This window comes from Marmota flaviventris, chromosome 2, assembly GCF_047511675.1.
Source record: "Marmota flaviventris isolate mMarFla1 chromosome 2, mMarFla1.hap1, whole genome shotgun sequence".
NCBI classification, from domain to species: Eukaryota; Metazoa; Chordata; class Mammalia; order Rodentia; family Sciuridae; genus Marmota; species Marmota flaviventris.
In genome coordinates, this window is record NC_092499.1 from 101,765,429 (window position 1) to 101,784,860 (window position 19,432).

The window sequence follows — 19,432 nt, forward strand, 5'->3', positions numbered from 1 at the left end:
ATAACCTTCCCTTCGTTATCACTTGGAATTCCCCAAACTTGAAATTTATACAGGGAAACTCAGTCCCTATCTCCTTAGGATAGGAACTTAGCTGGTTAAAATGCATATTGTTTTTTCTTTACTCACTAGAGAATGGGTAGCACGAACAGACTCCCTTGGTTCAAATTTATCCAAATTTGTGACATGGGCCAAAGCATTTAACCTTTCCAATTTTTATATGTGGCATTTTAAAACACAGAGAAGCTTAACATTTGGTCCATAGGATTGTAGAAATAAATAAGATAATGCATATATCATCTTTGCTTGGCAACTGCAAGGAGTATGCCACTTCATTTGTCCACAGTTGGTAGCTTAAGTATTACTGGTATTGTTTTATATTTTATATAATACATAGTTATGTATTACTGGTATTGTTTTATATCTACAACACAGTGGGAGAGTAATACATTTGCATAATTATTTACCAAGGTGAAATATATACTTCTAATTTCAGTATTCAATTGTATCATTAATATCATCTACCTTCCTCAGGAAAAATACAAAACACTTAAAATCAATAATCATTAGAGAAGACATAACCAACACCTAAAATTTTTCTCATCCAGGGCTACTAATAGTTAAGAAGGAAGATAGAAGGTAGATATTACTACTAAACTTTTTTTCCTCTTGTATCTCTCTTTATTATTTTTATTATCTCTCTGGGATTTCTGGACCCTGCTTGAAAAATGGATTTATTCAGTGTCAAAGTTTCTCATATAGAACCATGAAGGTGAAGCAGCGTAGGTCTCATTATAAAAGAGATGACCCTGACTGCGTGTCTAGCATCTGTGTGATATTATGAAACATTCCTTCTCCCTAGGCTTCAGTTTCCTGAGTTGAATGTTATATCAGCTAAAATATTTTCAATTTCAAGTGATAGAAGCCAAGCTAACATAAACAAAGAGGGAATTTATTATTGCATGAAATTTTATAGTTCAGTGCTAACATTGATTTCCAAGACTGCTTGATTAGGGATGCTATCAATGTTCCAAGATGGGGTTATTTTCTTTCAACTCTGCTCTTCTCCTTGTTTGATGTATTACCACCACAAACCTTCCTTCCTGGTTGTAAGATGGTTGTTTCTGCTCTTACATCCTATGAACTTCAAATCTTGTGGGGAAAAAAATCACCCATATTAGTATCAGGAATCCAAGGAAAATCTCCTGGTAAACCATTGGCTCTGAGGGAGTGTTTTCACCATTCCTAAGATAATCACAATAGCCTGGGAAAAGACATGAGCCAGTTGTCTCAATTCATATCGGCCCTGCACTGGGGGATGAAGTAAGCCCTGTCCAAATCTTAGGAACTCTGTGTAGGAAAGAGGCTAGCAACCTGGAGATATATGCCTTCTGGGTAGCCAAAATTAGAATCCATTGAAAACATGACACTCTCATACACTTTGTGATCCCCAATTTTTTGCCCTTTGGTAATATCCTTTTAATTCCTCAAGGCAATCTATGAATGAAATGATCTTTAAAAGTTATTTTATCTATGTTGAAATAATATGAAGGACTAAAACAAGAATCTTGTGAACCATAGGTGATAAGAAGCTAGCTTAATTCTATTTTGGGCCCGTGGGCATCATTTTTCAGTTTGTCCATATAATTATTATTACTTGCATTACAGATCTATAAATGTTCTATAATTCTGTGTGAAATACTGAAACTCCAGCTGGTACAAAGAACTTCACATTTTATAAAGCCAATTACTTTTGTTTTAGTACTTTATTTTATTTTACCACTTTATTTTTAAAGAATTTTAAACCACTTTCCACTTTCAATATATTTGAAAGTAGACTTGATCTGCTGGAAAGGCACTATTTGAGATAATTGTGCTGATGGATACTTTGAGAACTCATAAATATAAATGTTAATAAACTAACCTTACTTAAAAGAACACAAGATCAGAAATATGAATAATGTGGGGAACTTTTCTGTACTTGACTATGGATTTATTTATTTTTTTTTTCTTTTTTTTTTTATTGTTGGTTGTTCAAAACATTACATAGTTCTTGATATATCATCTTTCACACTTTGCTTCAAGTGGGTTATGAACTCCCATTTTTAGCCCATATACAGATTGCAGAATCACATCAATTACACATCCATTGATTTACATATTGCCATACTAGTGACTGTCATGTTCTGCTACCTTTCCTATCCTCTACTATCCCCCCTCCCCTCCCCTCCCCTCCCCTCTTCTCTCTCTACCCCCTCTACTGACCTTCATTTCTCCCCCTTGTATTATTTTTCCCTTTCCCCTCATTTCCTCTTGTATGTTCTTTTGTATAACCCTGAGGGTCTCCTTCCATTTCCATGCAATTTCCCTTTTCTCTCCCTTTCCCTCCCACCTCTCATCTCTGTTTAATGTTAATCTTCTTCTCATGCTCTTCGACCCTACTCTGTTCTTAGTTACTCTCCTTATATCAAAGAAGACATTTGGCATTTGTTTTTTAGGGATTGGCTAGCTTCACTTAGCATAATCTGCTCTAGTGCCATCCATTTCCCTGCAAATTCTATGATTTTCTCATTTTTTAATGCAGAGTAATACTCCATTGTGTATAAATGCCACATTTTTTTAATCCATTCGTCTATTGAAGGGCATCTGGGTTGGTTCCACAGTCTTGCTATTGTGAATTGAGCTGCTATGAACATGGATGTAGCAGTGTCCCTGTAGCATGCTCTTTTTAGGTCTTTAGGGAATAGACCAAGAAGGGGAATAGCTGGGTCAAATGGTGGCTCCATTCCTAGCTTTCCAAGAAATCTCCATACTGCTTTCCAAATTGGCTGCACCAATTTGCAGTCCCACCAGCAATGTACAAGTGTACCCTTTTCCCCACATCCTCGCCAGCACTTGTTGTTGTTTGACTTCATAATGGCTGCCAATCTTACTGGAGTGAGATGGTATCTTAGGGTGGTTTTGATTTGCATTTCTCTGACTGCTAGAGATGGTGAGCATTTTTTCATGTACTTGTTGATTGATTGTATGTCCTCCTCTGAGAAGTGTCTGTTCAGGTCCTTGGCCCATTTGTTGATTGGGTTGTTTGTTCTCTTATTGTCTAATTTTTGGAGTTCTTTGTATACTCTGGATATTAGGGCTCTATCTGAAGTGTGAGGAGTAAAGATTTGTTCCCAGGATGTAGGCTCTCTATTTACCTCTCTTATTGTTTCTTTAGCTGAGAAAAAACTTTTTAGTTTGAGTAAGTCCCATTTGTTGATTCTAGTTATTAACTTTTGTGCTATGGGTGTCCTATTGAGGAATTTGGAGCCCGACCCCACCGACTGTAGATCGTAGCCAACTTTTTCTTCTATCAGACGGCGTGTCTCTGATTTGATATCAAGCTCCTTGATCCATTTTGAATTAACTTTTGTGCATGGCGAGAGAAAGGGATTCAGTTTCATTTTGTTGCATATGGATTTCCAGTTTTCCCAGCACCATTTGTTGAAGATGCTATCCTTCCTCCATTGCATGCTTTTAGCCCCTTTATCAAATATAAGATAGTTGTAGTTTTGTGGATTGGTTTCTGTGTCCTCTATTCTGTACCATTGGTCCACCCGCCTGTTTTGGTACCAGTACCATGCTGTTTTTGTTACTATTGCTCTGTAGTATAGTTTGAAGTCTGGTATCGCTATACCGCCTGATTCACACTTCCTGCTTAGCATTGTTTTTGCTATTCTAGGTCTTTTATTTTTCCATATGAATTTCATGATTGCTTTCTCTATTTCTACAAGAAATGCCGTTGGGATTTTGATTGGCATTGCATTAAACCTATAGAGAACTTTTGGTAATATCGCCATTTTGATGATGTTAGTTCTGCCTATCCATGAACAGTGTATATTTTTCCATCTTCTAAGATCTTCTTCTATTTCTCTCTTTAGGGTTCTGTAGTTTTCATTGTATAAGTCTTTCACCTCTTTTGTTAGGTTGATTCCCAAGTATTTTATTTTTTTTGAAGATATTGTGAATGGAGTGGTTGTCCTCATTTCCATTTCAGAGGATTTGTCGCTGATATACAGGAATGCCTTTGATTTATGCGTGTTGATTTTATATCCTGCCACTTTGCTGAATTCATTTATTAGCTCTAATAGTTTCTTTGTAGACCCTTTTGGGTCTGCTAGGTATAGAATCATGTCATCTGCAAATAGTGATAATTTAAGTTCTTCTTTTCCTATTTTGATGCCTTTAATTTCTTTCTTCTGTCTAATTGCTCTGGGCAGTGTTTCGAGAACTATGTTGAACAGAAGTGGTGAGAGAGGGCATCCCTGTCTAGTTCCAGATTTTAGAGGGAATGCCTTCAATTTTTCTCCATTCAGAATGATGCTAGCCTGAGGCTTGGCATAGATTGCTTTTACAATATTGAGGTATGTTCCTGTTATCCCTAGTTTTTCTAGAGTTTTGAACATAAAGGGATGCTGTACTTTGTCGAATGCTTTTTCCGCATCTATCGAGATGATCATATGGTTCTTGTTTTAAGTCTATTGATGTGGTGAATAACATTTATTGATTTCCGTATATTGAACCAGCCTTGCATCCCAGGGATGAATCCTACTTGATCATGGTGCACAATTTTTTTGATATGTTTTTGTATCCGATTCGCCAGAATTTTATTGAGGATTTTTGCATCAAGTTCATTAGAGATATTGGTCTGTAGTTTTCTTTCTTTGAAGTGTCTTTGTCTGGTTTAGGTATCAGGGTGATGTTGGCCTTGTAGAATGAACTTGGAAGTTCTCCCTCTTTTTCTATTTCCTGAAGTAGCTTGAAAAGTATTGGTATTAGTTCCTCTTTAAAGGTTTTGTAAAACTCTGCTGTATACCCATCCGGTCCTGGGCTTTTCTTAGTTGGTAGTCTTTTGATGGTTTCTTCTATTTCCTCGATTGATATTGGTCTGTTTAGGTTGTCTATATCCTCCTGACTCAATCTGGGCAGATCATATGACTTCAGAAATTTATCGATGCCTTCACTATCTTCTAATTTATTGGAGTATAAGGATTCAAAATAATTTTTGATTATCTTCTGTATTTCTGAAGTGTCTGTTGTGATATTGCCTTTTTCATCCCGTATGCTAGTAATTTGAGTTCTCTCTCTTCTTCTCTTCGCTAGCATGGCTAAGGGTCTGTCAATTTTGTTTATTTTTTCAAAGAACCAACTTTTAGTTTTGTCAATTTTTTCAATTGTTTCTTTTGTTTCAATTTCATTAATTTCAGCTCTGATTTTAATTATTTCTTGCCTTCTACTTCTTTTGCTGTTGTTTTGCTCTTCATTTTCTAGGATTTTGAGATGAAGTATGAGATCATTTATTTGTTGTTTTTTTTCTTTTTTTAAGGAATGAACTCCAAGCAATGAATTTTCCTCTTAGAACTGCTTTCAATGTGTCCCATAGATTCCGATATGTGGTGTCTGTGTTTTCATTAATCTCTAAGAATTTTTTAATTTCCTCCTTGATGTCTTCTATAACCCATTGATCATTCAGTAACCTATTGTTCATTCTCCAAGTGATGTATGCTTTTTCCTTCCTTCTTTTATCGTTGATTTTCAGTTTCATTCCATTATGATCAGATAGGATGCATGGTATTATCTCTACTCCTTTATATTGTCTAAGAGTTGCCCTGTGACATAATATATGATCTATTTTTGAGAAGGATCCATGTGCTGCTGAGAAAAAAGTGTAACTGCTTGATGTTGGGTGGTATATTCTATATATGTCAATTAAGTCTAGGTTATTAATTGTGTTATTGAGTTCTATAGTTTCCTTATTCAACTTTTGTTTGGAAGATCTGTCCAGTGGCGAGAGAGGTGTGTTGAAGTCTCCCATGATTATTGTATGGTGGTCTATTAGACTCTTGAACTTGAGAAGAGTTTGTTTGATGAACGTAGCTGCACCATTGTTTGGGGCATATATATTTATGATTGTTATGTCTTGTTGGTGTATTGTTCCCTTAAGCAGTATGTAGTGTCCCTCTTTATCCCTTTTGATTAACTTTGGCTTGAAATCTATTTTATTTGATATGAGTATGGACACTCCTGCTTGTTTCCGAAGTCCATATGAGTGATATGATTTTTCCCAACCTTTCACCTTCAGCCTATGTATGTCTTTTCCTATCAAATGCGTCTCCTGTAGGCAGCATATTGTTGGGTCTTGTTTTGAGATCCATTCTACTAGCCTGTGTCTCTTAATTGGTGAGTTTAAGCCATTAACATTTAGGGTTATTATTGAGATATGGGTTGTTGTTCCAGCCATATTTGTTTATTTATGTTACTAAACATGGTTTGTTTTCCTCTTTGATTATTCCCCCCCCCTTTACTGTCCTACCTCCCACTGTTGGTTTTCATTGTTATTTTCCATTTCCTCTTCCTGTAATATTTTGCCGAGGATGTTTTGAAGAGATGGTTTTCTAGCTGCATATTCTTTTAACTTTTGTTTGTCGTGGAAGGTTTTAATTTCATCTTCCATCCTGAAGCTTAATTTTGCTGGATACACAATTCTTGGTTGGAACCCATTTTCTTTCAGTGTTTGAAATATGTTATTCCAGGATCTTCTAGCTTTCAGAGTCTGTGTTGAAAGATCAGCTGTTATCCTGATTGGCTTGCCCCTAAATGTAATCTGCTTCCTTTCTCTTGTAGCTTTTAAAATTCTCTCCTTATTCTGTATGTTGGGCATCTTCATTATAATGTGTCTAGGTGTGGATCTCTTATAATTTTGCACATTCGGCGTCCTGTAGGCTTCTAGAATTTGGGATTCTGTCTCATTCTTCAAGTCTGGGAAGTTTTCTCGTATTATTTCATTAAATAAATTGCTCATTCCTTTGGTATGGAGTTCTATACCTTCCTGTATCCCAATGACTCTTAAGTTTGGTCTCTTAATGTTATCCCATATTTCTTGGATGTTCTGCTCATGGTTTCTTAACAGTCTTGCTGAGCTGTCTATGTTCTTTTCAAGTTGAAATACTTTGTCTTCATTGTCTGATGTTCTGTCTTCTAAGTGTTCTACTCTGCTGGTAGTACTCTCAATTGAGTTTTTAAGTTGGTTTATTGCTTCCTGCATTTCTAGGATTTCTGTTTGTTTGTTTTTTATAACCTCTATCTCCCTGTATAGTTGATCCTTTGCTTCCTGGATTTGTTTGTGTAATTCCTTGTCGAAGTGATCTTTCATTGTCTGATTTTGCTGTCTAATTTCTTCCTTGATACTCCAGATCATCTGAAGCATATATATCCTGAATTCTTTATCTGACATTCCATCTGCTGCAGCTGTTACCTCTTCTAAAGTTGCGTTGACCTGCATTGCTTGTAGTCCTTTCTTTCCTTGTCTTTTCATACTGCTTGCGTTTCTTTCTTCTTGGTGAAACTGTTGTGTTTTTGAAAATTTTTCCCCCCCTATATATTTATATTGCTCTTGTATAGTTGAAAAGTCTCCCTTGCAGGTGCGGGCGGGGGCTCTGCTCTGCCCCTCCTCCAATTGGTGTGAGGTGTCTACCACGCCCTCGGACCCCTGGGCCTGATCCGCCGTTCTGTCGCAGGTCTGCCTACCTTGCAGGTGGGGGCGAAGGCTCTGCCCTGCCCCTCCTACCACGCCCGGGGACCGCTAGGCCTGATCTGCAGGTTGGTCGCAGGTCTGCCCACCTTGCGGGCACGGGTGTCAGTTCCGCTCCGCCCCCACTCCAATTGGGGTCACTTGACCACCACACAGGCAGGCCGCTGGGCCTGATCTGGGCGCGGGCGAAGGCTCTGCTCTGCCCCTACTCCAGTTGGGGTGAAGTGTGTACCACGCTGGCAGGCCGCTGGGCGTGATCCGCCGGTCTGTCGCAGGTCTGCTTACCTTGCCTGCGCGGGCGGTGGCTCTGCCCTGCCCCTCCTACCGGCGCGGGCGGTGGCTCTGCCCTGCCCCTCCTACCACGCCTGCAGACCGCTGGGCCTGATCTGCAGGTTGGTCGCAGGTCTGCCTACCTTGCGGGCGCGGGCGGCGGCCCCGCTCCTCCCCTCTGGCTCGACGACAAAGCGAGAGAGACTCGGGTATCTGTGACTCACCCTCCCTACCAGGGGACCAACTGTTTCCGTCGCCGCTGGCACCGATGAAGTTTTCTCCTCGGCCGCTCTCCAATGACATCAGATCTCTGCCATGCTGGCATCCCCTGTTCAATGGCTGAGTCCCATTTTCTTCTCTTCCAATAGGCGGAGCTGTGCCCTCTGAGCCGAGCTTCTGCCCTCTATGTGCTGACAGAAATCCCTGTAAGGTGGCTCCTGGGAGTCTCTCAATCCTGTTAGTCCAGAGCCCTTTCACTTATCCGGCCCCTCCCCCTGTTCCTCCTCCCAGCCAGCCAGCCAGGTCCTGTTCACCAGAGGCGGTTCCCCAAGGATCTGATTACACTTGCAGCCCCACCGCGTGTCCGATATCCCGAACAATGAACACCCTCTCTGTCATTCATCTAAGCCCCAGTGCTGTGGTGGGGTGATCTGGGAACCAACAGTTTAATTTTTCCGGACCCCTTTGGTGGGCACGCCCCCAGAAACTGGCGGCTAAGATCTTGGGTGTCGCCGCTGGTGTTAAGGGGAGGTGGGGATCTGGAATCCCCTCTGCTTCCCTACAGACATGCCCCCGGTGGTTTCCTGGCTGCTTGTATCTGGAGGGGGTGGGAGTCACACACCTGCTAATGTGGATTCCACTGGGAAGGAATTCTGTCGCTGGAACTCTGGTGATGTCACCACTCTGCTATGGCGGGCCCCAGGCTCCTTGCCAGAGTGTCCGAAGGGAGGGGTGGGACTGGTCTGTCTCTGGTTGGTTTCAGCTCCCGGTTTGCTATTTCATGAAGGCTTGGCGAGAGACCTCTTCCTAGAGTCCCTGCACCGTTCCTGCTGCGCTGCGCCTAGGAGGCTATCCGCCCTGACGCGGGGGCCGCGTGCAGGCAGCCGACAGTCGCCGAGTCGCGCGGGCAGCGGCTGGCGGGTCTGGACCTCTGCGCTGCGTGGCGGAGATTCACTCGTCTAGTGCAGACTGTCACCTCCAAAAATCCTACCGATTCCCGGCCGATCTCTCTTTAGTGGAATTTTGCTAGGAGTTTCTCAGCAGGTCGAATCTAAGCGTATCCATGCGTCTCTCTGACCCCGTTGTTGAGGAGGTACTGAAAGCGCTGCCTCCCCTCTCGCCGCCATGTTGGATCTCCTATTTATTTATTTTAAATATTTATTTTTTAGTTTTAGGTGGACACAATATCTTTATTTTATTTTTATGTGGTGCTGAGAATCGAACCCAGTGCCTCACGCATGCTAGGCGAGCACGTTACCACTTGAGCCACATCCCCAGCCCCTTGACTATGGATTTAGGATTAATCATTAAACAAGTATTTATTTAACAATTGACATAAGCTCTATTACTTCATACTCTGTATGTATGCATATTATGCAGGCCTGACATTACTGTTTAATGGGATTCAATTTATTTGACATAAAAATAAAAGTAAATATTCATAAATGGGCTGTTGATATAACCAAAAAAAAAAAGACTACTTGGTAAATATGCCTGAGACTATGAATTTACTACAAATCTTTCACTTGCTCAATAATTCTTTGCTGTCATCTCCCAAAGACTCCTTTATTTGAATGAAATAATAAGTCTCAGAAAGTTATTGCTGCAACAATTACATTTTATAATACAAAATATAGTATTTATCAGTAAATATTTAAAAATAATATAATTGCATTATAAAAATAGTCAAGATCAGAAATTTTTATTTAATATAAAATATTTGTATTAACAGGTCATAAAGCATTTCCCCTATAATTTAGCAAGAATTTCTCTTAGCCTTTGAATCTCAATGGATATTTACTATTCCTCTTTTAAAAATGTTAAATGAACTGTTATTTAAGTTCAAATTTTTGTATCAAAAAAAAAGATTTTCATGCATAACTCTGTTTGAAATAAGTATTTTGAACCCTATGAGATAAACTGAAGAAATTATGATTCAATTACCAAAAATATGTTCCGTGCCCAGCAAGTGACCGTTGCCAAGGTAGAACCTGAAAAGCTGAAGAAGTGAAATGGATAGAGATTATCTCCAGGAACTCACAGCATCTACTAAATAATAGAATAAGAAAAGGGACAGAACAGGACAAGCCCCTAGGTATGATTGCACACTTTGAACATTGCACAGAAGTACCCAGCTAACAGAGCAAGTGAAGGCTGGAACCAAGCCCATGTTCCACTTGCCAAGCCCTGTGTGCTGAGCTGGATCTGACTCATAGGAAAAGGGATTCTTTTTATTCCAGCAAAGGCACTGATCCATTAATCAAACCATGTATTCACAGAGTTGTATCCACACATGGGACTTTAATTCACACAGAGGTACAAACATAAGCTGGAAGGAACCTGAACTTCAGGAAGACAAAATTCTTTTTTTTAATTGAATAACATCTCAATCACCTACAAGAGTGTGGCTTGTCATAAGCACTCAATAAATGTGTGTTGAATTGTTGTTAATAGATTAGTAGCAGCCCTGAAGGATTGTATCCATTGGGTAGAGGGGCAGGGGGATATCAGAAATTTTTAAATTTTCTCCTAGACAAATACCTATTTTCTTTATTATTTCTCTAAATTTTTACCATTGTTTTCCTAAGTAAGCTTTGAATGATGGGTTGAGACAATGAGGAAAATTCATTGTTAAGTAATGAAATCAGTTCCAAAATATTAAAGTGATTACAAAAGATTGAACACCTCCACAGCCAAATTCAATTAGTTCTTTGGGGCTTTTCCCAGTAATGAGTAAGAATTAAGGGGATCTGTGAAAGAGAGTAAAGTAGGGCCCCTGTATTTAGACTACATGAGTATTAATTAGGAGAGGCTAAAATTACTCCTCAAGTCCCTTCTGTGTTTGAGACTTCTCAGTATGACAGAAAGCAAAGCAAGGAATTTAGGTGAAAAGGCTTTGACACACAATTCTCAAAATTCTCAGGCTTCTTTGGTTCTTTCTCTCTCTTTTTTTTTTTTTTTCTACATAAACTTGCAGTGAAAATAAAGTCACATCTCTGTACAAGTACCACTTTTTAAGGAGTCAGGTAGCATTTCCTTTGGTAGAATGGATATTTATTAACTATATGACAAAACAATCATTTTGAATATACCCATATGAAAAAGATATTTCAAATTGTTATGGGATTATACATATGTTTTGAAAGTAGTGAATTAAATGAACTGATGATTGTGTAAGCAGTCATTAACCTGTTTTCCAGGAGCACATGATTAGAGAGGACGCCAAGGGTCTATCACCAAGACAATGTGCTGTAATGGAGGTGGTCCTGGCTACCATCAAGGTAAGGTTTATGCCCCTGGAGTGTACCCAGAAAGCCCACCAAACACCCTAGAGTTAGGTACCCCCATGCATGTCTGTTGAGCTATGCCAGCCAAGATAGTTGAACAGATGCTTTCCCAAGCATACCAGATGAAGCCCTTGGTGTCTCCTTATTACATTTATATGACACTGTATACTTGCTTCCTTCATCTCTTCCTGAAAGACATGGATGAAACTTATATTCTATAAATGTTTTAAAAGAAAGACATGTATATTCCCCAACCCAATTAAATAGATGGTTCAAGAGGGTTTTGCGTTAACAGAATTTATTTTTATGTTATCTATGCTTGTTGAAATGGTTTTTAAAGTATCAACATTCTGCTCTAAGTAATACAATAATTTTATTTTATTTTCTACTGAAAATGCAAAGGCCTTATGTTGCATGCATTAATTTTTCACAGACAAAGCTTGACCAAAGTTATTCTAGTGTGAGCTAAATGTTGCAGATCTCAAAATGTCACTTAAAAGTTTTTTTCAAATAAGTCTTATATGTGAATATATTTACACACACACACACACATACACGCATGTGTGCATACGCACACACACTTTTTATGTGTGAAAGTTTTTGTTTTGGGTTTTTGTTTTGTTTTATTTTTATACCAGGGATTAAACCCAGGGTTACTTAACCACTGAGCCACATCCCCAGGTCTTTTTTTTTTTTTGAGACAGGATCTTACTAAATAACTGAGGCTGGCTTTGAACTTGTGATCCTCCTGGCTCAGCCTCCTGAATTGCTTGGATTACAGGCTTATACCATTGTGCCTAGATGTGAAAGTTTATTAGAGTTGTAATGAGGGAATTTTTCTTCTAAATCCAAACTTTTTCAGCATTTCCATTCTTCACCTGAAGAAACATCTGTCATCAAGGATGTGTGAACAGTATAGCAAAGAACTGTTAGCTAGGACTCATTTACAGAGCATGGCATAATCCCACTGGGTAGACAGACATTGCAATAGTATTTATTAAAATAGAGTTCTACCCGAATAAAAACTGATATCTTCACAAAACTTTCACTACATAAATTTTGTTTTACTGCTTCATCATTTAATATGAGGTCATTTTGTTGTGTCAGTACCGAAAACCACAAAATGAAAGTTATGAAATAAGAGTTTTGTAGAACCTGCTGGCAACAGAGGAATTCAGTTTAGGTGTAAGATTACAAAAGTTGAGTTTCAAAGAGACAACAATAATTTTGCATAGAAATGCAGTAACTTTGCAAAATAATTTTGAGGTTAAAATAGACAATATAAAAATTCAGAAAAAAAATAAAACTCAATTCTCTTTGAAAATTACTTTCAGATATTTGAATACGAATTGACTTTTGGAGTCATAAGAATACTGATAACTACATATAGGATATTGCTAGTAGAAAAAAATTCTAGAGTGTACTCTGAAAAATAAAATAAAATAAAATTTTTAGAATTTGAATTCAGCCCATTATGATTTTGTTAGAATAATTCATAACTTTAGAAGAGGTCAAGAAATGTGTTCTGTAGAAATAGGAGCAGCATTAAATATATTGACTGACCTGGCTCATTTCTCTTAACTCAAACATTTCTCTAATTCTTCTTGGTGGGACCACATAATTGCCACCTGCAGGCTGAGTTTTCCCCAAACTCTGAGACAGTCTTAATCCCCAAGCAAATCCCTTTGATCCACATCTTGATAGTTCAAATATCCCATTTTTGTATTAGGCCATCTGTGAAAATCCTTTAATTCGGTCTCGGCCTTATTCTTTGGAAACACAACTACTATCTGGTGTTCAAGATCCAGTAAATGGGTGCATATCATTGTCTTGTTCTTTCAGGACTGGAGTCTGACTCTGGTCCTCTTGAGCCTGAGATCAGGTTCGTACTTCTCTTCATCCCTAAATTCTGTGATTCCACTCTAGGGACCTCCATGTTAGGACTGTTGACCCTATGGTCTGCCCATTTGCCGTGATTTTTACTGATTTTGGCATTTTAGAGCCCCTGGCATCTGATTGCAAGAGCTGAGACTCCCTTTACCTTGTCTGCCTCTTGAGATTTGTCTGACTGACTATCCTACCAATCACTACCATGTTACTAGAATGGAATTCAGGAGAAGGAGGGACACTATTTAAGAAAGTTGTAACTCCAAGAACTAAAGACACAGTGTCTACCTGGAGCCCAACAAAGGGAGCAGTATGATGCAAGAAGAGACCTCACAAGAAAGTTCTTAGACCAAAGCTGCCAATGCCACCCAGTCTAATTCCCAGTGGCTGACAAGGTGATAATTCTTAGTTCTTATTTAGCTTAATTAAATCAAATAAACTGGAAATGATAAAGAGAGAAATGAAGAAGGAGCATTCTATAGAGTTTATAGCATATCATCTGATCCTTATAAACATTTTGCAAGGTAAATAGGTTAAGAATTATCACTTACATTTTACAGATGAGAAAATTGAAGGCAGAGGAATTTTAGGTTTTATCTAAGGCCACAGTGCTGCTAGTAATTTTCAAAGCTGAGAAAGTGCTCCAAACTATAAAGTCAGTGTTCTTAATTTTGTTACACATCTCACTAAGTGTTTATGAAATGTAATATGTAGCAGACTAAAACAGATAATACTTCTGCAGAGATTTTGCTTCTTCCTATATTAGAATGCCAATTTCAGTCATTTGATTATTTCCCAGTTATTTAAAAATAATTTAAAATCATTCAACCTCTATATAAATATTGATGAAAATATTAATTCTCTTAAATACTAAAACTTTCATTGGGCTACAACAAATTTTTTTTCAGACCAGTCATAAGTGTTTTCAATTATTAAGTCAAGAATATAAAATACAGTAGAAATAGCAGAAATGACGATGACCTACTATAGACAGGATAGTGGGACTTTGACATATCCACCTGACAAAACAACCGAATTCATAGTATATTTGAAAGTAAAAGTAGTAAGGTGATTACTAGGAGATAGTTAACCAATAATCTATTTAATATGTGCAAGCAGAGAGGCCATAGGCAATCCCTAGCCTGGGTACTAATTTGGCTTTTGAGTTCTAATCCCCTATCTCATGAAAACTCAGGACTGCCACGGGAGTTCCTGAAATGTGATTATCTTTCAAAAAGGAACAGGAGAGATTTTTCTAAGCAGCAGCCACTCTGACTTGAGCATGAATCCAAAGGCTGAAAAAAATTCTTAAATCCTGAAGAACCCTAAAATTATTTCATGATAAAGTTTGAAATATAAAGAAAAATGCTGGCTAGTTTGATTTTTCCCACCCTCCAAATTCACCAGATCATTTATTATATGGATCTGAACATAACATACTATAATGTATGTTGTAGATGCATTGATATCATGTGTTTAGCAACACAGAGTTTTCCCTGAAAAATAAGAGACATGTATGTGGGCCAGGGCCCTCTAGAAATCTGCACTTCTTGGTATAAAAGACAGAATTAATACTGATTTAAATTCAGAAATAGTTTTGAAAGCTGTTTATTTCTTTCTCACTCAATGCTAAATAACACCATTTTTTTAATGTAAGACTCCAAATAAAAAGCTGAATATGGTTTTGAACTACATCTTATGCCTCTGAGTTTCTTATCCTGAAAGAAGTCCTGTCTTATGCTACTCTCCTTTATCCAGTTTTTGTGCCTGCTTCTCAGCATCATCTTTTTTTTTATCATTACAAGCATAGTTTTGCAATATTTAAAATTCATCTGCTTATGGAAAGAACCTAGCTTGCAGTATTGCATTTCAAAAATCATTATTTGAGAGCTTACTGTATGTATAATATAGTGAATAATGAAGAAATAGGTGGAAGTGTGAGGTCTTGCCTTTGACTTAAGAAGAAAAACATCCACAGTCAATAAAATGAATTTTGGACAAAGTACTGGTGAATGCAGAGAAGTTGATGAATTATCTCTGGGTCTAGGGTAAAACCTCCCCAGGGAGGGACATTTGGGGATTTAGAGGACAAAGAAAGATAAGACTATGGAAGAAAAGGATGGTAGGCCTAGAGAGAAAAACATGAGCAATATGAAAGTTGCTAGTCACTCTGAACACTTCAAATATTCTAGTAGAGGAATAAGTCATGACTGTCTGAGTATCACAGGATTTGAAAGAGAAATCTGGGATTGGAGCCAAAATGCTGGAGGTTAAACACCAAGGTAAAGAATCTCAATTTTAGTTTGTCAGCAAAAGGGAAACATTGGGATATGCTGTGGAGAAGCAACATATTCTAATCTCCAGTTGTATATAATGATTTCTGATTATCTATCAAATGACTCTTTTAAAAAAGACTTCATGGTTAAAGTTGGGTTCTGCTTGTATCTAAGTTTGCAAAATGAATTATCTGCACAGATTTGCCAGAAGTATGATATGAGTGTTGGAAGTAAAAATGTGATGATAGGAATTTGCTACCAATATAGTTTATGTTACCAAAAAAAGAAATTCTTCTTACAATCTTGTGGAAAAATATTAGCATGTTCCCATAAGCCAGTTAAAAAAAAAGATTGTGAAAGATCAACAATATATGACAAATAGGAAGGGTGTGAGGAATTTAGAGAATTTTATTGGAATTATAAAAAGAATGGTTTGCTAAGCATTTAGACAATATTTATCCTGATATTTTTACTTGGCAGTATTATTTTCTTCTCACGAATCACAGCCAGGTCTGAAGTGCTTTATTTTATGCAGTCTTATGGCGAATCCAAGAAACAGGAAAAAAATTTCTTCATTTTCTTTTTCAGAAAAAAAAATATTTCATCCTCAGCTCTTTCCAAACCCCATTCAGATATAACAGTGCTCCTTACCACACCCTGACATTAGTGAAGCCAGGATATCAGTGTGTCCAGGTGGAAACCTTTAAAAATGGCAGAAGTGGATATAGACACGTGTAAATAAAGTGTTTAAAACTATGTGGGAAATGTCATTGATAGAATCAAGAAGTATCAAGATAGCAGGTTACTGAGAAAGAGAAACATGCAGGTGACTCTCCTGTGGGAATATTACTACTACTTGGGATTATCATGAGAAAAATGAATGAGTTAGCACATATAAAATAATAAAAATATTCCCTATCATGTAGAAAACTCTTCATCTCGTCTTAGAATGGGCTCATTTTGATGAACCCTTTTCCACCTTTAAAGGCAAGATCCCAAATATTCCACTGACAACCAGTGTTTTTTTTCTCTTTCTTATTAAACTTTCTTTCTCCAGGAAGCTAACCATTAGAATCTACTCTTTCCACAAGCACTGGTTTCAGTTCCGATGGCCTTGCTTTCTTGCCTTTTTATTTACTGTGCACAGCACCTTCTCACTCTATAATACAAAGGCACAAACCCTCCAAGATTCTTCAGCATTCTGAGACTCTTTGGGAAGCAGCACTGTTCCTTCTCTCAAGAAGTTTCAATTTAAGATTAAAACATGATAGAGGCATATTGAATATTAAATAATAATGTATTAACTTATAAGACAAATGTATGAGAGATGCCAACAGGTTGCTACAAATGTTGATTGAAGGGCACAGACAAAAAGTGATAAGGATTTACAGGAAGTGAGCAACCAGTAGAACTCAAGAGATCAGGGAAAGCTAGAATGGTTTTCAAGGACACATGGGAATTCACTTGCTGTATAGGACATTTCTCTTCAGAGGATTCATGACAGTGTTACCGCTGTTGGCCGGTAACACTTGCTTCCCCGATGTTGAAGAATAACACCAGAAAAGCACACGCCGAGGCAAGGTCAGAGTAGAAATTAGAAGTTTATTAAAGGAGAGCAGAAAAGACTTCTCCTGGAGGAAGAAGGGGACCCAAGAGGTGGAATCCAGTTGGTGGGCAAATGTGTTCCCCTTTTTATAGGTTTGGTGATGGAATGCAAGGGGGAAGGGTTAGGACACAGGTGGGCCAAACTGGCAGGAAGGACTTAATTATCACCTTTTGGGATAGGCTTATCATTTCTTTGGGATGGGCTATCTCCAAATCTGTTGGGGGCTGTTTCCTGGGCTCCATTAACATTTCTTTGGGGTGGACTTTGGCCTAGGGCTTTTTCGGGACTTCATTAACATTCCATGAGTTGTCCTGTGTTTCATTCTCATTCTCATGTCATTCTCAGCATTGCCTCCATTTTAGATTTCACTCAATATTAGACCCGATTTACCTAACTACACTGACTACCTAATTTTAAATCTGGCTTCAACAGGATCATAAACAGGAAAAAAAAATTTACCATGGAAAGGCACAAAAGGAAAGTTCTAGAAGTCAAGACTAGACCCCAGTGTGGCCTGGAGTGAACTTACTGAATGTTTGCATACTGAAGCAGTGTAAAATGAGGTTGAGGGAGAATGCCTGGGTTGAAAATACCAAGCTTCTTTTGTGCCCCAAGTATATTCTACAAAAGAGAACCCATTCCTGATTTTGAAAATACAGTATGCTAAAAATGTCATTTCTATAAGAATAAAATCTTATAGAAATGTGCAAAATAGATTGCATAGTTCAAGATTATAGTCACAGAGATCACAATTATTTTATTCATAAATGATGAGGGCTTTCATCAAGATGATGGTTACAGAAGTAGAAAATAAAAGATGGATATGAGTGAAAAAATAAAAGCAGAGTCACTGGAACTTGGCAATTCAATATGAGGCAAGAGGGAGAAGGAGCCTAGGTGAACTCAGTGGTTTCGGTGACTGGTAAAGCATAGTTCTACTAAGAAAAATAATAAATCAGGCAGAAGGACTACCTTCCCATTGCCATGTTGAAATTAGATATGGTTCTAGGAACATGGAAATACATATCCATCTGCCTGAGACATAAGCTGGTGCTTAGGAGACCAAGGTAGACTATAGATTTGGAGATTATTCCACCAACTAAATATATTTTTTTGACAAGTGAAAAGAACTCTACCATTCAAAATGTCTTCCAGATAAAGTATTTAATTGCATATTTATAATACGACAGGCAATATGGATATCTCTGTTACTGGTCTATAAATGAATGAACTGCTAGAAGTTAACATAGAGGTTAAATAACCTATATGAAAACTCACATTGTACAGAAGTCAGAATAATTATATCTTCTGGGATACAGTAAAGAGCGGCCAATGAGGTAAAGAGAATTGTAGAATCACAAAATTTCAGACCCAAGACTCAACACCTTGTCAATTACCTCTAGAGAGATGTCATCTTATAGGGTAGTTAGCCCTTGTTAGCCCTTGGTCAACTGGCCATCACTGGATAATGACCAGTGGTAGGCTTTCACTAACTCACATATAACAGTTTTGATTTTTAAGATGTACTATAATTAGAAAGGTTTTCTTTATATCAAACCAAAATCTACTTCCCCACTACTTCTACTTATGTCTTTGCCCTCTTCCTGTCCTTTGAACTACTGTAAAATAATTCTAATTCCTTTTATTATGTGATGGTCTTTCAGACATTGAAGGAAACTGCAGATCAAACTGGAGAGTCTTTAGATTATGCCGCAGGTCATAAAGGAAAAATAAGAAACAGAATCTCCATCTTTTGTTTAGAACCAATGGAAAGTAATCCACTTTCACATGCATAAGGGAGACATTCAGAAAGCTTCAAAACCCCACATTTACAAATTTCCCTCTAGTGTATAATTCCCCTCTAGCATATAATTTTCTTCTAGTATATAATTCACTATAATGAGTGGAAATCAACTGAACTGTATTAAACTGTGGATAGTGGAATTTAATACTTAAGACAGTCCCAAACATCAGTCCCACATTTCTGTTCTTCAAACTCAAGCCTCAGCAAAATAAAAATTTCTCTTCCCTGTTCCTTCACGGTCAGTTTCAAAGAGTCAAAACTGAACATGAAATTTCTAAGGGCCAAAGTCCATGCATTAACTACAGCCCTCTTTCTCCTGATTATCAGTGCTTTGGGTGCTGTCACCTGATATCTAAACACCCTGAGAAAGACTTCCATAAAGCATTCTCTGAGACCTTGCATTTGCATAGCCATAGAAATCACTTCCTTTACTGTTTGACTGAGGAGTCTATGGCATGTGTTATTTTCCTGTGTCCACTGAATAGGCAGCTTTCATTCTTAGCACCATGCAATTTG

The 19,432-nt window shown here is 38.0% G+C and overlaps 1 protein-coding gene across 2 annotated transcripts in view; it reads left to right on the forward strand.

Annotated features, from left to right (window-relative positions):
* Unc13c (unc-13 homolog C) overlaps nt 1–19,432 on the forward strand; it is a 562,417-nt gene that overhangs the window by 479,975 nt on the left and 63,010 nt on the right. For both annotated transcript variants that reach the window (XM_027925904.2, XM_071607322.1), the window contains one exon: nt 11,257–11,337. In XM_027925904.2, coding sequence (XP_027781705.2) covers nt 11,257–11,337 — 81 coding nt within the window. The remainder of the gene's footprint in view (nt 1–11,256; nt 11,338–19,432) is intronic.